General features: G+C 52.2%; 1 protein-coding gene across 4 annotated transcripts in view; it reads left to right on the top strand.

Moving 5' to 3' along the window:
* Window positions 1–10465: 10465 nt before the first annotated feature.
* The window catches only part of PRKAG2 (protein kinase AMP-activated non-catalytic subunit gamma 2), a 320123-nt gene continuing 310450 nt past the window's right edge, over window positions 10466–20138 (top strand). For all 4 annotated transcript variants that reach the window (XM_019031434.4, XM_019031433.4, XM_019031431.4 and 1 more), the window contains exon 1: window positions 10466–11075. In XM_019031434.4, coding sequence (XP_018886979.1) covers window positions 10962–11075 — 114 coding nt within the window. In that variant the 5' untranslated portion in view covers window positions 10466–10961. The remainder of the gene's footprint in view (window positions 11076–20138) is intronic.

Below are 20138 nucleotides of genomic sequence, written 5' to 3'. Positions count from 1 at the left end.
GTGAGAGTGCAAACGGATGAATATCCCAAGGAAAACAAATCACTGGTCTATGAAACTGAATCATGTCTTCACACCTTGTTCTAGCAAGTCCCTGTCTAAGCATTTGTCGTTCGGCACACTCCAAAATGTGTGAAATGACATGTGCACAGCATTCCAGCATTGGAAACAGCCTACATTTTCATCAGTAGAGGACTGCACACGTAAATACAATGTAATACATAAGCAATGATAATAAATTATGTGATGCTCGTACCATGGAATACTAGGCAGCCATTCTCAGGAATGAAGCAGCTCTCTATAAAAGGAGATACACAATCTTCAAGACTTACTGCTGAGTTGGAAGAAAAGATAGAGGACATCATCAACAGCAGGCCTCCTCTGTGGGGGGAGAATGTCCACATGGACCTCACCCTCCCACTCCCCTCCAGAGTCCGTCTCACCTTTTCTCACCCTTCAAACCTCCCATCCACAGGTGGCACTGCCTCTTATTCACGGGGAAAACAGAAGCGCTCAGGAAAGAGCCTCACAAGCTCCCTGACTGTGTCTCCCAGGCTGCATTCGACGGGGTCCCTTCCGGTCACCTGGGTGATCTGTCCCACCTCCCACCTGTTGGCGGCCGGCCACGCCGCTGGTTCAGCTCATCTCTCTTGTCTATGACGTTTTCCCCTCTCTTTCCCGCACCGTCGACACAACTCCCTCCCCTGAATGTTACAGGGTTGTTAGCACACAAACATGCTGTAATATCCCCCATCTTTTTTTTTTTTTTTTTTTTTTTAAGACAGGGTCTCACTCTGTCACTCAGGCTGGGGTGCAGTAGTGTGATCTTGGCTCACTGAAGCCTTGACCTCCTGAGCTCAAACGATCCTCCCACCTCAGCCTCCTGAGTAGCTGGGACCACAGGCGTGTGCCACAACACCTGGCTAATTTTTGAATTTTTTTGTAGAAATGGGGTTTTGCCATATTGCCCAGGCTGGTCTTGAACTTCTGATCTGAGGTGATCCACCAGCCTTGGCCTCCCAAAGTGCTGGGATTGCAAGCATGAGCCATCATGCCTGGCCATATCCCTCATGTGAAAAAAAAAAAAAATGCCCTCTCTTGACCCACATTTTTCCCTGCTCACCACCTCATTCTCTGCTCCCTCATACAGCAAAGTTCCTAGAAATAGTTCTCACTATTCACCACATCCTTTCCTCTGGATGTCCTGAGCCAGTCCCAGCAGGCTACTGCTCTCAAGCTCCTCTGCTCCTGCAAGCTAACCAGTGGCCTCCAGGTCACCGTCAACTCTGCCTCTTCTTCTAACTCACTGCTTCTTCTCTCCCTTGCTCTCTGCAGGCCACTTTCTCCCGATTCCCTGATGACTCCCTGGCTGTTCTTTCCTGGTCCCTTTGTTGGCTCTTTCTTATCTCCCCAGCCTCCAGCTGTTGGAGGCTGCGAGGTACAGTCCCAACCTCTTTGCTGTCTACATTCTCATCCTAGACCATTTCTTCCCACCTCACAGCTTTAAATTCCATCCCTTGGTTGACGACTTCCAAACAAGCGTCTCTTGTCACGTGACCCCTGTCTCTCTGGACTCTTCACTTGGGTGTTCGATGTATGTCTGAAGTTTACTGTATCCAAAAGCAAACTCTTTCCCCAGCCCCTCCCTGCCCCTGCCGTCCCAGTAAGTGGGATCATTCCAGGTGCTCCCATGCTGCCCTTTCCTCCTCTCAGACCCCACATCCAATCTATCAGCAAATTCTGGGGATTCTGTCTTCAAAACATATCCAGAAACAACAACGCCTTCTTGCCACTGCTCCTCTCCCACCCTGGCCTGAGCACTGTCACCTCCTGCCTGATGACACGATGGCCTTCTTACTGTGCTCCCCTGTTCTTTCCCTGTCGCTTGCACAGCCTTTTCTCTCCACAGCAGCCAGGCTGCTAAGGTCCTTTAAAAACGTGAATCAGATTGTGTCATTCTTCCAGCTGCTGTTCTCCAACATGATCTCATCTCACTCAGATGAAAGCCAAGGCCCGCACTGTCCGATATGTTAAGTCCTACCACTCTTTCTCTCACCAACTTCAAACACCCCGATCTCACCCTTCTGTTATGGAATCCTCTCCCCAGCGACCCACATGGCTCACCCCACCATGTCCTTCAGAGGTCTGCTCGAGTATTCCGTGACTCTAGGGCCACAGTCAAGGCTGCCCGGCAGACGCTGAGCCCACTGAGGGAGGGTCAGGCTAGTGGGGCGACAGCCACAGAGGCAGGAAATGCTTCCCATGATGCTGCTCAAGGCAAAATAACAGCAGAAGAATCCCCTGGCTTCTGTTGCCCTCCTACTCTTCCATTCTCTCCTATTGGCCAAAGCTCGCCGGACACCAGTTGGTGAAAGATCCTGGGACTAGGGGCCCTGGCAGTCCATAGCCGGGCAGGTCAGGGAATGGATCTAAGAGCAGAGGGAACAGGCCACACAAAAATAGATCCCCACGCAAATGAGCACAGCCCCATACTGGACCGTAAGTCAGTCTTTGGGGAAATGGTTACCATGACACAGTTCTAGAGATGTGTCAGTAAACATCCTGGTGAACAGTTTGCACCAGCTTCTTAAACCTGAAAGATAAAGAATAGGGTTGAAACCAATGGTCCTACCGAGGCGGAGTCTCCTTGAAGCTCCATGAGAAACAGCTGCTCTCCTTGCGTCCTAACTGCAAGAATCACAGACAAATTTGCTGGCCTCAGTGTTGACCGCAGTGAGCACCGGGGGCCTTTGGCGAATGCTGTGCTTTGGCAATGAACCCCACCCACTCCTTCACAGATACCTTTCGGATACCCAAAGCAATGTCTGCTTCCATCCCTGTAAGATATTGGCAACTCCTTCAGGTCATGGGCGCATAAGCTTTACAGTGTCAGGAAAATGTTCTCTCATGCAGGTCAAAGAACAATGAACTTAGTTTTGTAATTATGCTTTATTTTTTGACCTAGAGGGTAAAAAGCTACAATGAGTGGGGCTAGAAAAAAACAAGGCAAGACCTTTCGTACAATGGTGCTATCAGGAGCATGTGTTGCAATGATCTCAAAGAACCTTATGCAAGCCCATGGTACAGAGTTCTACTTGGAAAGTTCCTCACTCTCCCAAGACCTCACACAATTCTTAGGAGTTAGATTTAGGAACATTTTAAAAATTACCTTTTGACCCACATGGCACAGGGAGTGTTGTCATAAACCACTATGTCCTTGAGAACCACCTGCATGGCTAGAGTTTTTGAACTAACCATCTTTGAGGGCTTTGGCGTGCACCAAATGCGCATTTATTGATTATGGCATACAGTGCTAGTGAACAGGGACAGAGATAAATTCTGGAAAGGTCACACTTGAGTCTAGCTCAGGGTTTGTCAGTGGCTTCTGGGAGGCACACAGCTTCTGCAGAGAGTCAGGATGATGCTGCGCCTCTCTAGCACGGCTTGGAGGTCAGTGGGTCTCTGCCTCTGTGCACCTGGTCCTCTGGAACATGAGCTGGCGCTCTGCTCTGCAAATGCTGCCAAGTCCGAAGGCATAGCATGCAAATCTATTTTTTCTGGAGTCTTGTTGAAAAGCCATGACCGGCATTCTAGAGACCAGGTCTGGGTATCAGCTGCATATCACTGGAATGGATGGTATCAGTGGTGCAGGCAAACCAGAGCTTCAGACAGACCCTCTCATGTAAGTGAACAGTCAGATTTGCATTGCAATGTAGGAACTTTGAGGCCAATATCATTACCAAATAATTTTATTTGCTTGGGAAATTATTACAATTAATTTGCATTACTTAATCATGTGCCCATAGATGGGTGAGATGTCAGAAACCAGTCAAGAGCCATATTCAGGTAATAGTAGTATTCAGATTTCCCAAGGTTAATCAGGATGTTTATTGCATGTTGAGAGCTCATAACTAAGTCAAGAACCAACACACACAGACCTTTAGTCAAATTCTGCAGCCCAGGGAGACCAAATCTTCCACCCCAATGGGAGGTAATGCCGGATCACTAGGATAAAAGTCACATGGGACACTCTGCAAAACAATTATAAAGGCAGCTGTTGGCAGAACCAAAGACTTTATTCCCAACTAATGCTGTTTACATGACGGCTACTCTTAGTCAGGAAGGGGGCATCATTGCTGGGGATTCCCTATTCTATTATTTAGCAAACAGACACCTCCTCACTGCACAGCCCTTGTGGATACACATGCCCTGTTTGGTGAATCTGTCATTCTGTAGAACTGCTGAGTGTGTGCTTAGGTACAGAGATGGCCAAGACACGAAGCTATTCTCTAGAGAGAACAGCAAATCTGTCATTTGGGAGAACATTGCTACAGGGTTCACCTTTACCTTAATCCAAAGTACTTCTTGGATTTCACAATGAGGACTGCCTTATGGTTGACTGGCATCATGGATGAAGAGCTACCTGGAGCACAGACCAAGGAGGTGGCTGGCACAGGTGCCCGGGAAAATAAAATGGACCCAGAAAGGGGCAGTCAGGCAGTCAGGAGATGTGTTGTCCCAAAGCAGTGTTCCTGCTGGTCCTGGGCCCCTGCCTCCACTTCTCTGCGTGGATTGATACTAATGACTCCATTTGTACCAGGGAGCAAAAGCCATCACAAGGTTACATAATCATTGCCCAAGCTTAAAGGAAATAAAAACTGGAATGTGACTATTTGCCCTGTTTTTCACAATTAGATAACACCCCCTTAGCTTGGTATTCAATAAGTTATCAAAGCATTTACAGAGTCCTGAGCCCAGAACTTGCTGTTTAGTTTTTCTAAGAGTTGTAAAATTGAGCTGTTGTTGTCTTCCTGCATATACAGACCACTGCTCTCTCCATTTGTGTCACAGGCAAATAGACCAAGGCAGCTAAGATGTTCTTAGTTGGTCTCTCTTAGACCGTCCAAGGTTATCCCAAAGGCATTTCCTAAAGAGTCTTCAGCAAAGTTCTTAAAAGCAGAGGGGCCACATATTTTATGTTTTCCTAGAGGGCACAGCCAATTAATACTCACGGGCAGAAGTGAAATGAATGCCAGCGGATTCCAGCAACTAGGTTTCTGTTCCCTCCAACTGTAAAGTGGATGTGATCGTTCTCTTCGGGGATTTTAGTGGAAATTAGGGTGAGATAGTTAATATGAAGTACCTAACATGGTGCCTGGCATGTTATTAGTGATCAAAAAGTTCCTTTCTTCTTTGCAATGTGGAATCCACTGTCACTGAGGTTGGGAATTCATCAGACACAGACATCCATCTCCTGATTACAGAGGAAGCTTCTAACTGCCACATTCTAAGCACCCAGGGTAAGCGTGGACTTCAAACCCATGAGGACACCCCCAATTCTAAGACTGTCTATACTATATAAAGATGACTCATGGTTTTCAAAGTCATTTTTATTTATATGGAATAACAGGCCAAATTAAAAAAAAAAAAAGCATGGGTGGGCGTAAGGGAACACGTAAGTTTGGAAAACCAGGTTAAGTGAAATTAAATAGCCAGTGTCCCCTTCATAAGCTCTGATCAAGGATTTCCTTTACGTTAACTCTCCTACTGTGGGTATTTCACTTCTCAGCGGGTTGTAGGCCCTGGACCTGGGTGCAGCATTTTAAATTATCACCTCTGAAGGAAATGTTGCCTGGCTGGGGAAGAGGTGGCTCACCCTGGTGGGCCAGTGTGTTGACCAGGATCCCTGGAAGCTGACAGCATTCAGAAATGGGTACCCCAAGTATTTGCAGGTGATGTTGGTCTAGGACACTAATACACTGGGACAGCAATGACACAAACACGTGTGGTATAAAATGTGCCAATCATATCTGCTCCCCCATTCAATGTGCTAACATGTGTATGAGCCCTTGGCACTGTCACATAATAGAAGCTGCATGTTTTTAACTCTCATGCTTACCAGCCTGGGCCAATGATGCCCCCAACGGGAAGCAGCCTCAGCGATAAGGTTTGGCTGTGTCCCCACCCAAATCTCATCTTGAATTGTAGCTCCCATAATTCCCATGTGTTGTGGGAGGAATCATGGGGGTGGGTCTTTCCCATGCTGTTCTCGTGATAGTGAATAAGTCTCACGAGATCTGATGGTTTTATAAATGGGAGTTCCCCTGCACATTCTCTCTTTCCTGCTGTCATGTAAGACGTGTCTTTCCTTCTCCATGCTTTTCACCATGATTGTGAGGCCTCCCCAGCCATGTGGAACTGTGAGTCAATGAAACCTCTTTCCTTTATAAATTACCCAGTCTAAGGTATGTCTTTACTAGCAGCATGGGAACAGACTGATACATGCAATATGCCCCTTTCTCCAACAAGCTATCCCAAACCATCTGTAGGAAGGGCCTCGGGTGGTTTTTTAGTTGTTTCTGTTTGTTTTTAATTTCCAACTTACTGTGGAATGATACTTTGTAAAATTCAATAAAAAATAAATTACTAGAGCAATACAATTAAAAAAGACATACCAAATACAATCAGGACAAAAATACAAGCTCCCTTAAAGAGGCCACAGAAATATTCTGAAGACCATCCCACTTCTCTTACAGATGGGGAACTAAGGGACCTGCCCCCATTGCATAGCTGGTCAGAGGCAGCTCCTCTGGCTGAAGCAAGCTAGGTGCTTTGGCCCAAGCCCTAGTCCTGACCCCAGCCCCAGATCCAGCCCCAGCCCCTGCGCTGGCTCCAGCCCCAGCCCCAGCCCCAGCCCCAGCTCCAGGCCTGGCCAAGTTCTCCTTCTCATCCTTCCCGGAAGACGAGGGGGAGGTGAATGAGGCATTGGCCTCAGGTGCAAAATTTAAGGGGGTGCCAAAAACTCAGTCACCAAGATAAAGAATATGTAATGCAATATATTTCTAAACATTAGAATTTTACACAAAGACAGGATCAGTAACAGTGCTGAGCCAAGCAATATTGGCACTGGAGGCAAAAGGCAGAATCAGTGACATTGTCAGAGCTTTGCTTAAAGTTTTGGCCTTTTGTTCAGCACAGATTTTACTGCATTAATGTTGAGAAGGAGGTCATAGGTAGGGCATAGAGAAAGAGTGAATGTCAGGGGTCATTATATGGACAACGTCGCGTGGGCCCGCGACATTTAGCTCCCGGCTAGAATAACTGTGTGCACACCAACGGGAGGGGAAGACGGGGGTTTTCAGAAAACACCTCAAATCAAAACAATTACTGTGTTCCTTCCACTCTGAGACTCCACCAGTCAGAAGATATGTGATCAATTTGTTAATGTATCTCTAGAAGGAAAAAAATGGCAGGTAAGCTTCTTCTGACATCATCTATAAGCAACCCCCATAATTCAGAAATATTCACATATAGAACCCTGAAGGGAAAAATCCCAAATTGTTTTTTCCTCTGCTCTCACACTATGACAATCATCAACGCGGAAGGTTCGTGTCACCCTATGTGTGTGTTGGGGGGTTCTCCCCACCGCCAAGCAAGCAATCAGTTCCGCAAGAAACACCAGGGTGTCTTCCAACTCATTTCTGACACTGTCTACCTGGAGATAGTGGCAGATCCCACAGGTTGAGGGCTCAGTCCCCAAGGCACCCCACCCCCATCCCACTTCGCACAGCAGTTGCAAGTCCAGGCATCCGGAGCTTCTGACCGACAGGCTGGGCTCTCAAATGGGGTTCCCACAACCCCCTCTCAGGTTCATTAATTTGCTAGAGTGGAACATAGAACTCAGGGAAATGTACATTTACTGGTTTGTTATAATGCATATTACCAAGAACACAGATGATGGGATGTACAGGGAGACCAGGCACGGAGTTTCCATGCCCTTCCCAGGCACCCTGTCTTCCAGCAGCCTCCACATGTCCAGGGATCCAGAAGCCCCCCAAACCCAGACCTCTTGGGCTTCTTACGGAGACTTCATTGGACAGACACGATTGACGACCATGCAGAAATGTGATCGAACAAAAAGGTATGATCTAATAGTGACTCAGTAAGTGTGGACACCCAACAAGTCCTGCCTATTCCGACCGTTATTGGCCTTTCCGTGCAGGATTTCTTCCTCTCGGGAATGGGGCAGGACCCCTTCTGAATAGAGGGTCTTAAGTCCCACAATCAGAAAGATGAGGGAGGATTAGAGTCCTGTCTTGGGCTGGTGAGGTGGTGAAGGAGGGCAGGGGAAGTTCAGAGGAGATTGTTTCCTGGGGCGTCTGAGGCCTAAAGCGCCCCAACATTATAACAAGAGACTGTGATGAGGGCGACGAGAGTTCTAAGCCAGGAACCCTGGACAAAACCCAGAATTTATACCTCATCATATCACAAGGACCAAAAAAATTAAAAATTAAAAAAAGGCTCTTAAAATGCAAGCAATACAGTAAAATGTTTTAATTTAGGAAGCACTAAAGTCTTTGTTCCAACAAAATTAACTCAGAGAACAAATTATTTTACATATGTATACAGATCAATCAACAAAAGCACACATTATAACAATTGCTAAACACTGTCCATAAAGAAAACATTTCAAATGAGAAGCGCCATCGCAGTTTTCTCCTTCTGGGTCACCCAGTGGAATGAGGGCCCTCGCCAGGGGCTCTTCCCAGACGTCTCTTCACACCAACCGGCTTCCTTCTGATGGCCCCATTTTCCTTTAAAACGAGTTCTCATCAAATAGGGTGTTTTATGCACCCTGGCAAATGATCATTTTGACAAGGATTAAAACTGTAAGCTAAACAGATGACACAAATGACAATTGGGAATAATTTTTAGTGGGGACAGAGGCTAAATACTACCCCCTCCCCTTTTCTACTTCTAACCAATATCTTGAGCATTCAGTGGGACAATACAGTTTTGCTGGGTCTCTTGAAATCCTCTAGCAAGAAGCCAGCCAGGAGAAGACCCAGAAGTCCCACACCTGTGGGGCCAGGATAGCTGCCTGGTTGCTGGTCCCACACCTGTGGGGCCAGGATGGCTGCTTGGTTGCTAAACCCAGACAGGGTCCTTCCAGAGCATCTGCCCCTGTCAGGCTCTGTCTCGAGACTGGGGATCTTCCAGGCTGGCTTCATTCTGGACCAGAGAGCAGAGGAGAAGGAGAAAGAATATAAACCCACCCCTATGAGCCAGGGAACCACCCAAGCTGTAAGGATTTTGTGCAAGCTGCTGGAACTCGGGTTGGAAAAGCCGACCGGCAAGCAGCTGAAAGGAAGGATGCTTCTCCCTGCGTGGGCGCACGCCTGCTTCCTAAGAGATGATCCTTTGGGTGGGCTGATCATGCCTCCTCCTCTGGGAAGGGAGTCCTGCGAAAGCACGCACCTCAGAAGGAGTAAAGGCCCTATGGTGTCCCCAAAGCGACCCCTGTCGCGTTCTTTCTGCGGGTGGCCTCCCTGCATTACTGATTACTCGGAGCGGCTGAGCTGACGTCAGCATTCTGGGAACGCCAGTGACCTTTGGGGTCATCACATCCTCAGAAACTAGAGCAGGAGGGGAAGCGACCCCCAAGCCAGCACTCCCCCTACTTTCCACCAGGGAGCCGAGGTCGCGCCATCCTGGGGCGCATCTGGGGGTGGGGGACACACCAGCCCCCTCCCCCAACCCCTCTACGGCCCTCGGCAGCAGGCGGTACCGGATGCCCACCCGGGGCTCTAAAGGACCTGGGCAGCACCGCGAACCCTCGCCCGGGTCTTCGAGCCCTCCCCTTCTCCCAATTCTTTCCGCAGTCTCAGGAGCCCCACGTTTCCCGCGGCGTGGGGACACGCACTTAACTCGGATCCACTGCGCAAACCTTGATGAACCTGAAAAAAGCAGGGTGGGGTGGGGTGGGGTGAGGGTGGGGGTGGCGAGACCCTGCTCGCACCCAGCGCCACGCACCGCTCTCTGGGCGAGTTCGAGTGCGCGCGCCGGGCGGGGCGGGACCCGGGGGCTGCAGTGTTTCGCTAAGCACGTGCTACTTCGCGCGCAGCGCCCCCGGAGACTGTGGGCTTCCTCGCTGCCTGGTCTGCGGCAGGGCGGGGGCGGGGGCGGGGACGGGGGCGGGGGCGTGTTTCAAAGGGTAGGGCACACAGTGAGACGCCGGGAGGCGGGATGGATCCGAAACCAGCTCGCAGCGAGTCCCGAGCGGCTGCGGCCGCCGCGGGGGTCTGGGCGCGGCGACGAGGGCGGCGTGGGGCGACGGGGAGCGGGACGGTGGCGCTGCACGCCGCGCACTTCCTGTTCAACACGCGCCGCCTCCCACCACCCGCGCTCCCCGAGCTTGCGTCGGTGCCAGGCCCGGCCCCTCACTGTCCCCTTGCGGTCCCCTGGGGCCGCGGCGCGGCGGGGGGCGAGGAGCGGGCGCCCTGCCCTTCTTGGCCCGCGGGGCTCCGGGCGCCCCCTCTGGCGCGCAGGGCCGCGAGCGCCGCCGCCAGAACTTCTGCCAGCGGCCGCCCGTAGCCCAATTGCGCAGAGGGCTCGCCTTGCACCTCCTCTTCCCCCGCCGCCCTCCCTCTCGCCCAGAAAGGAGGACGGACCCAGCTGCAGGCTCCGAGCTGGTTTATTCTGCGGCCGAGGATTACATTTATGCACGAACGGTCTTACTGGCTCCAGATTCCCCACTTGGGCACAGGCTAGGAGGCTTGTTTTCCAAATTGCTGGTTTTAATTGCACCTGCCTTTCAGATTACCTCTGGGAATCTGTGGGAGGAGCCGAGAGGGTGGAAAATGTTTCTTCGCTTTGCAAAAGGAAGAAAACTTTGTCACCCAGCGGGAGACCTCAGCCACGAGTAACCCGGGGAGACACCAGAACCGGGACGGGCTTTGACTGATTTGCCTGCGAGGGTTCCGTAGGAAAGGACGCTTGAACTCGGCGCTTCGGCGGCGGCGGCGCGAGTTCCCTGCTCACCCTCCCTCTCCGCGGAAGTCCCCACGAGGTGGCTTCAGGGTGTAACAGAGCGCGCGGCTCCAGTCCGAAGGCAGCGGCCGGGTGAGGGAAGGAGGGGACCGAACCCCCGAGGAGTTTCCCAGAATCAACTTCTGGTTAGAGTTATGGGAAGCGCGGTTATGGACACCAAGAAGAAAAAAGATGTTTCCAGCCCCGGCGGGAGCGGCGGCAAGAAAAATGCCAGCCAGAAGAGGCGTTCGCTGCGCGTGCACATTCCGGTGAGTCCCAGCACTCGGTCCCCTGCTCCCCAGCCCTCCTGTCGCTCCTGTCCCCGGCGCCGAAGCGGTTAACGCTGGATGCCCCGCGCGCGCCGTGCGTGCCCCTCCTGTCACTTCGGGTGGCTTGGGGAAAGGGTAGAGGGACAGGGCCCGAGCTGGGCTGGCGGAGCCGGGGCTCAATCTCTCTCTCTGCCCGCGTGCAGCCCGGGCTGGGGCTCCGCCTGGGGCGGGGGCTGGGCGGCTGCAGACTAGAGGGGGCGCTGGGCGCGGCTGGTGGGCGGCTGGGCGTAGCCCGGTATCCAGCCGGGTGCGGGTGCGGGGGGCGGTGCGTTGTGTTGTTTTGCTGAAAAGGGACGGTGTGGACTGCGCTCCGGGGAGGTGGAGCCCGCGCTCGGCTGCTGGAGACGGAGGGAGGGGAGGGGAGGGAGGAGAGGGGAGGGGCGGTGGGTGGGGAAAGCAGCGGGGCGGGGGTTGGGGGGAGCTGTGTAGCTGCGCCTTCCAATGCACCCCCTCCGCTCCAGTTTCCCTCGGGGCGTTTCTCGGCCTGGAGCGGGGGTCTCCTTTGCCGCCGTTCCCTTCCCCCGCCCCGGGAGTGTACTTTGGGTCTCTGTGGTATTTGGGGGCTCGGAGCTCCCTAATCCGTGCAGGCTGCATTGAACTTCAGCCCCGTCCGCGCCAGCCGCCCGGGAGGACATTGGCGACTCGGATCTGCCTGCGGCTTCACTTTGTCCAGCCAGAGGGGCGGCGGGCCGGGTGGTGGTTCTCTCTTCGGAAGGCGCCCCGGTAGCCTGCGGCCACTGTTCCTCGCCTCCCCGTAGGGGGGTCGGGTGGTGGGAGGTGTGGCCCACTGGGTCATACCCTCCGCCTCAGCCAACCAAGTAAATGTTTGTGTACACACACACACACACACACACACACACACACACACACACACACACACCAGAGTGCTCCGTGGAGAAAGTTATTTTGCTCTCCCGGGGCAGGGTGGGAGTGCGCAGTGAATGGGCTGTCCGGACCCCTCATTAAAGCTAATCCTTCCCGACAGGGTCAGGCGCAGCTGGCATGGCCGAGACAGGCCACTCACTTCCCACTGTGAATCCCAGGGCGCACTGCCCCGTGTTTGCTGAGCCACCCTTCTTTTAGACGCCCGGCTAAGGTTCTCCTGTGTAAACTCCGGCCCACACGTGCCTAACGCTTGGGTGAAGAGGGTGGAGTCCAGGGGCGGGTCTCCAGACACCTGATGCCAAGTAGCCCCACAGGGGCCCTGGGCCAGCCCTCCCTGGCTGGAAAGCTCTGGGGCAGGAAACTTGGACCGCTGGCTGCTGTGTGGCCCCCACGGTGGTGACTCCATTATGCAGGAATAAGTGTTCTATTTGAAAATGAAACATTCTTGTTTACATCTCTCATGTAAGACATTTAAAACCATGTTCGTGAGTTAAAAGTTAGATGTTGCTGCCACAAACCTCTTAAACAGTGATCACTTGAGCTAACCGTGTAACTACTGTTTCTCCCATTTGTCAAATGCAGGAAATAATACCCATTTTTCCTGCTTTATACGGATATTGAAATAAAGTAATTCATGGGAAAACTCTTTTTTGTTGTTTTTTTGTTTGTTTGTTTTGAGTCAGGGTCTCACTCTGTTCCCCAGATGGGAATGCAGTGGTGCAATCATGGCTCACTGCAGCCTCAACCTCCCCAGGCTCAAGTGATCCTCCTACCTCAGCCTCCTGAGTAACTGGGACTACAGGCATGTGCCACCACACCCATCTAATTTATTTATTTTTTTTGTAGACATGAGGTTTTACCATGTTGCCCAAAGCTGGTCCACATGGGCTGGGCTCGAGCGACCCGCCCACCTTGACCTCCCAAAGTGCTGGGATTACGGGCGTGAGCCATCACACCCATCCCGGGAAAACTCTTGACAAGTGTAAAGTGTCCTATAAATGTATGGCTTATACATATACATATATACATCAGACACCTAGTTTTTAAAAAAATATATAGAGAGAAACAAGAACATGCCATTGTCCAGTGGTTGGGCCATTTTGTGTGGCAGCCACATGGTGAGGCTGGTTCCAAATGCAGGGTGTGAGTGATGTGTGGGCGTGCCCGTGGGGTGGTGCCAGCGATAGTGTGAGACAAAATCCAGAACCAGAAAAAGGATTGTGAGGCCAGGCCGTGAACGTTGAAAAACCTTGTTATAGTTGGGGTCCTCGGACCACCCTTCTTGCTGCCAGTGGTGACTTTGGCAGCTTTTCATAACGTTCTTGGCATGAGCCAACCCACCGCGAAAGTAGTATTCATTCAGTTATTCCACAGTGGCTGGGGGTGACCACGTGCCCGACCACGTGCCCAGGCTCTGGTTAGGGTGAGATCTGGGGAAGATCTGCCCAAGTCCTCACAGGGCTTGCAGTTGCTTTGGGCACCAGGGAGGTCCCCTCATCTGCCTAATAGTCATTACCTATTGATCATTGTGCCAGGCTAGGTGGCAGTTATAACCTTGCTGGGAAAATGAGGCTTTCAGACAAAGACTAGCAAATGATCCAGGGTCATACGATGGCCAGTGCAGACCACACCTGCTTCTAGAGGCAGAAGGAGCGATGGCAGTGGCCTGATGTGTTCAGAGAGACTTTACACCCAGAGATGGCAGGCAGGAGTCACGTAGAAGTGGGGGTGATACTCCCACTAAGGAACCAGTGGGAGAACCCCACAGAATCGGGCGGGAGGGGATGGCTGCTTCCAGGTGAAGAGCCACGCCTCCTGGCGAAAGGGTTTGAGAGCTAGAGTCATAGGAAATGCTTTGAGACTGGATCAGGAAGGACCTGGACATAGGGTTGCCAGCTGTAGTAACTAAAAATACAAGATGCCTAGTTGAATCTAGATTTCAGGTAGACAATGAATCATGTTTTAGCATAGGTATGCGCCATACAATATTTGGGAAATACTAAAAGATTTCCATTGTTGATGTGAAATCCAAGATTAATGGGGGCATCCTGTATTTGATCTGGCAATGCTGCCTTGAAGACCAGGCCTAAGGAGTGAGGACCCCCTCCTGAAGGCGTGAAGAAGCTGCGGTGGACGCTGTGGATAGCCTCCTCCTGGTGCCTGGGGCCCAGCCCACCCTCACCTGCAGCCTTGGTGGACAGCCTCTTACTCGTGTCTCCCTCCCCACCTGAAGGAATCCTCTTAGACCCTGGCAGCTTGCTCAGCCTAGTGCAGGAACCCCTGGAAGTGCTGGGATTATGCCCTGAGGGGCAACCCTCAACCCAGGAGGGGTCCAGTTGGTGGCCAATGGCCCAGCCGCCCTGCTGCTCAGTGGGAAGTTCTGACCTGGGTTCTGCAGGATGCCTCAGGGGATCCCTAGCAGGGTGGGGATCCACAGTGTAACCCACTCATTAATGTACCTTACTGGCCCTTCTGGCCAGTTCCTGCCTCAGTTTCCCCATTCCCTGGTCTGCACTCCCTGGGATAAACTCCTGAACCTAAGTTCCTGTCTGAGTGTCTTTTCTGGGGGGACCTAAACTAAGAAGCCATTAAAGGTAAAGAAAACAGCATTCCCTGGGAATCAGCCTGGAAAAGTGTGCAGAGTGGAGTGATGGCAAAAGGGCTGGTGTCAAGGAAACCAACTCAAGTACTTTGGCAAAAGCCCCCCCCCCCCCCCCCCCCCCACCCAGGGTAAGGGTCCGAGGGCCTGAACTGCAGTTGTGATGAGAGAATGCAGAAGGGCAGATGTGGGATGTGAGAAGGCCAGCCTAGTGGATGGCAAGGGGTTGAGGTGGCAGGAACTGATGTAGAGGTATTTGGGATAAGGGGCCGGTTCTTGGGGGAAATGATGAGTCTGGTCATAGCCCGGGTGTGTCTCAGCAGAGGGCAGCACGTCCATGGGGAATCACATTTGCTTCCTCACCCCAGCCTCAGGGGATTGTGGTGTGCAGGGACTGCCACTGCCAAGGGCATCTTGGATTCTGAGGAGTAATAACTCTTGAAAGACACTGTGGCCCTGGCTGGCCTGTGACTGGGGTCATTTGGTGGCTTCCTGGGACCCCTAGTGCCCAAGCAGCTTGTCTCTTCATTGAATTGGATTGAGTCGTTTTGGGGACCTCAGCCTCCAGCCCATATCATAAACAGAACCGTGGCCTAGGGTGTTGGAGGCAATTGTTGCAAACCTCCTCTCTCGGGCTCTGATGATTTTGAATGTCCCCACTGCCCGCTTCCTGTCAACAGCCCGTCTAGGCCTTGGGACACCAGGAAGGAAGAATCCATTTTAGGGGACAGCCTAGGGCCAGTGGGTAGTGGCCGGTGGTGGAGACCTAGAACTACTAAGTAATTTGTCAATTGAATTCGGTTGATGGCTGTGTACTGGGGAAGGGAACGTGGCCCTTGGACCTAACGAAGGTGTCGCCTTGCTTGGCTTCAGCCTTTCTTAGGCATTTTGGGTCACCTTTATGGGCACAGCTCCAGGGTCTTGGAGGAGGAGGGGGAGGATGCAATGGAGAGGAAGGGGAAGGACTGAGGGCACATTCTATCCTGAGGCCATGCTGGCCTTTCAAAGTAGCAAAGGGCTGTAGAGGTCAGAGTCCTGGCCTGTTGGCATCCCGCCTTGGCTCCCTGCTCTGAGCCTCCATGCTTCCTGTAAGGCATGGCTGATTATGAAGGTGATGGGAATGGTTTTAGGAAGTAACTCACTGGAAGCGTAGCTGTGTGTGGTGTTCTGCCGAGACTTTGGTAGCAAGCGTGCTCTTTCTCCCTTATGTCGGTCTAAGAAAAAGCAGCTTCCCTGTTAGTGCTAAAGTCCATAGATCCCATAGACATGCTTTAATCAAGGCTGGCTGCCACGTCGTGTGTCTCTGGAACTGTTTCAAGCCAATGACAGAGCAGGAGACCCAGGGAGAGGGAAGACATCAGAGAGATGGACCCAAGGCAGAAGTCTTTGGGGACACTGAGGCAGGCTGGAGGAGTTCAGATGGTTGCTGCTGAGTGGGGCATTTCTGTCAGAATGCACATATTGCTGGCTCTCTGGGGAGAGGTGCTCCAGAAAGCCTGCGTAGTCGCTGGAGACAAACTAAAAATAGAGCCAGGGAGCTGGGCAGTCACAACGTTTGCAGAGATGGGACTGGGCTTGGGCGGGCCTGTTGCCAGCGGTGCCTCCCCCCGCCGCGTGGCCTCAAGGGAAGCCCCGCGCTGTGAGAAGTCCACGCACCCTCCGTGCTGGCGATGGCCTGGGACCTTTGCACCCAGCTCCTGCCCCATAGCCTCTATCCGGCTGGATGAGCCAGCTCGGGAACTCCAGGATGAGGGTGGGAAGGGGAGCCGCGTCCTGCCCCGGGGCTGGAGGATCCAACCATGACTGTGCTTTGTGCCCCTCACACCACTGAAACGCTCCGGATGGAAGCCTCCGCAAAGGGAAGGGGGATGCTTTGTGGCACAGTGGACGCGTCAGCTTTGACCTTGGCCAGTTTGTACCATCCTGAGCAAGATTTGCTGGATTAGGGCTTAGGGCAATGTTTCGCAAAGTGTGGTTCCTGGACTAGCTTATGTAGAAGCTCCCAGTGTTTGTTTAGAATATAAAATTCTGCCTCTTAGCCCAGACTTACTGAATCAGAATGCCTGAGGGTGGGACCCATGAGTTTGCATTTTTCTTAAGTTCTCCGGTGATTCTTGTACCTACTGGGGCTTAAAAACAACTGGGTACTATTAATAGCTTCCCTGGTGTAATACTGTTCCATTTCTTCTGCCCCCATGAGTTATTCCTCTGTCTGTCTGCCTGTCTGTCCGTCCGTCCATCTATCTATCTATCTATCCATCTATCTATCATCTGCACCTTTTCAGCTGTCATTGAGAAGAGATATCCTTGATTTCTGGCTATTCAACAAAGGCAATTCAACATTTGGCTTCCAAATAAAGGTGAATGCCCAAACCAGCCTGTAGCCAGAACCGCCCATGTGGGCCAGCCCGTTAGGCCACGCTGCAAGCTTTCTTGACTCAGCCTTTCAGTGGCTTCATGCATCTTAGATGCCCTGCCGTAAGCTCCAGTAGGGCCCAGAGTATGCTATGGGAACCTTCAGTAGTCAGGCTTCTTGGTGATGGGGTCCTCAGACTGGCCTGTGGCTCCAGGGTTTTTGACGGAGCTTGGCTGCCGCTCTGCAGCACGCCGGGTGTGAGAGGGCCGATCAGCGAGGGGCGTCCTCAGTGGGGCACGGCACATTGGCCCAATGCCGCTTGAGCACGGCCCAGTGCTGGTCCTGGAGGGAACGGGCAGCTGGACAGTGATGCGTGATCACTTCCTCGAAGACGCTACCACACACAGGGCGCGGGGACACCCACAGAGCAGCTCACATGGGGTAATAGTGCGGAGCCTGCACAAACCCAGGGGCCTGCAGAGTCCCATGCTCAGTGTCTTGCGGGAGTCACCCTGGAGCTGCCTCATCCTCTTATCTCTACTTCACAAATGCCTGACTGAGAAAAAGCCTGTTCATCATTACATGGTAGGTGACAGGGTTAATTACAGTGGAGGTGAAATGTGCATCTCTGCCCTCATCTAGTCCCCGCTGCCCTATTCGCGCTTGGTCCTGGTACCTCTTTGTGGAGGGTTCCAAGATTCTTATATAAACGAGGCTCTACATACTGCAGAGGAGCAGCCTACTGATGAATGCAAAGAGTTAAATCCTGGATCATGATTTCCCAGCTCGAGTCCTGAATTAACATAAACAGAAGCAGCAGCCAGCAGAGTTGGTGGGTTCAATCAATATTGCATCTTTTCACATGTCACAAACTTGTTAGGATTCTCAGTGCATTGCTAGTGTCTTTTCCTGCCTCTTTTCTTTGAACTGCCCCCCCTAATAAAACCTCTCAGAACAATATTGCTAGTTTGCACTCAGGGTTTGCAATTTTGACTGTGCTGAACACTAGACTGGCGAAAGATATCATTTAGAAGCACTTTTTATTTGCCCATGCCTCTTCATCTACTCAGACTTTGCTTACGTAATTTGTAAATCAGTTTGTATCTTCTAAAACCTTCAGGCAAATACATGTGCTCTTAAATATTCCTGTTTCTTGGCTGTTTATTTTCTTTTGCTTTCCCTGTTTTCCTATAAGAGCTGATTTTGGTGTATTCAGCTCCTGGCCAGTGTCTTTCTGTTTCTAGGCACCTTTTTACATTTATGGGGGCTGCTAAGGTTACCGAGTAGAGCCACAGACACTGACAGGAGCCGAGTGAGAATGTGGCTCACCCGTTCTCCTCCCTCCGCCCTCCCTTCGGGCAAAATGGGACCAATGAACGTGATCACCGATGAAGCACCAGCTGTCTGCCGTCCTTTCAGGACAGTGAACCAGCCCATCCTGATAACCCCACAGTTCTGTCAACGTCGTTTAAAATGTGCAACAAACAAAGGCCGATGGGCAGCTGAGCTGTGACGTTGAAACAGAGTGGTGACTTTGCTTGGTTCTTTAACCGTGACTCGCTCTGAGATGAGCAGAGGGGCCACCTGAGAGTTCAGCTGTGTCCTTCGGGCTTAACCATATGGAGTTCTTAGAAGCCCCGACTGTTACTCATTGCATGGCTCATGCACCCAGACCAGAGGAAGGGGTTAGCTATTAACTAGCTGAGCTTCCCCAGTAGAAGGTGATTTGGTGGAACTGTATTTTAGCCCTGCCTTGGAATGGTTAATTGGAATCTCACTCTTCTCTTTCTTCCACTACCTACTTTGAAAATAATTTAATCCCTGTCCTTTACTTCCTGTTGACAGGAAGCCCTCTCTGCCAACCCATGGCTGGTCACGGACCAATCGGCTATCACCAGGCTTTGGGGCGTCTGCCAGGGCCTCTGTGTTTTGATATACTCTGACCTGGCAGTGAAGCTGCTGATGAATGCACGACAAAGACCAGTTTGCTCCGTAACCCCAGGCTCCCAGCGTCTTTTCCATGAGCCAAAGGCCTGGTCCTGGAGGGGGGTGCCCTGCAGCTCTGCTGGCCTTCTTCCAGGGGAGTTCATTGCTGGGGGCAGCCCTGCAGTGACCTCCACTGTGCTGGGGAGGGGAAGAGGAAGGATGCAACAGGGTGAGGGGAGAATTTGAGAAAATAGGATGCAAATTCTCAACTTGTGAATAAAGAAATAGAGAGCCATTGCTAAGAACCATGTTTACGCAGGGTTAGTGCTGGGACCAGAAACCAGTCAACTCGTTTCTGTGTGCTTTCCAGGGACTGGGCTGGGTGTCGAGGACACAAAGATGAACAGTGCGATGGAATTGGGTTCTCCAAAAAAAAAGGTCGAAGTCCCACACCCCCTGCACCCCGTACCTGTGAATGGGACCTTCTTTGAAATGGGGTTTTTGCAGATGTGATTAACATATAGATTAGGATGAGGCCATTAGGACCGGCCCTCATCCACTATGCCTGGAGTCCTTCTAAGAAGAGGGAAATTGCATCCAGAGGCACAGGCAAGAAGGCCTGTGAGGGCGGAGGCAGAGATTGCAGAGCTGCTGCCACGAGCCTCGGAATACGGGCCGCTGAAGGGTGGAAGAGGCAAGGAAGGATCCTCCCGGAGGTTTCGGAGGGAGTGTGGCTCTCACAGCACCTTGATTTCAGACCTCTGGCCTCTAGAGCAATGAGAGAATCCGTTCTGTTTTAAAGCCCCCAGTATGTGGTGCTGCATTATCACAGCCCAGGAACCTAATCCAACAGGGCCCTGCCCTCAAAGCACAGCGCAGCCACAGCCTCTGTCCGATAGAGCTGTAGGGCAGGGGCTTGCACTGAGGGGCCCCACGGCATGGCCTGGAGAGGTGGCCAAGGCCCCAGGAAGGGATCCCAGCGTCCCACTGCCCACAGCGTTTTGACACTCCCTTCCAAGGTCTGGGTCTTTCCTTGCGTCCCCTCCTCCCACTGCTGGAAGTTCTAGTGTGGAGGGGCTGTGAGAAAACCAACGTAACGTGACAGAGGCTGGTGTGGCAGCTCTGGGACCCAGGCCTGCTCCCTCTGTCCAGAGCACTTCCTCTTTGCCTGCTCTCCCCTCCTGGGTGGCCACCAAGACTTAGCCTCCTGGGGCCAGGGGTGCAGAGGTGTGTGCGA

This window comes from Gorilla gorilla, chromosome 6 (assembly GCF_029281585.2).
Source record: "Gorilla gorilla gorilla isolate KB3781 chromosome 6, NHGRI_mGorGor1-v2.1_pri, whole genome shotgun sequence".
Taxonomy (NCBI): domain Eukaryota; kingdom Metazoa; phylum Chordata; class Mammalia; order Primates; family Hominidae; genus Gorilla; species Gorilla gorilla.
This window is presented reverse-complemented; position numbering and strand designations above follow the sequence as displayed.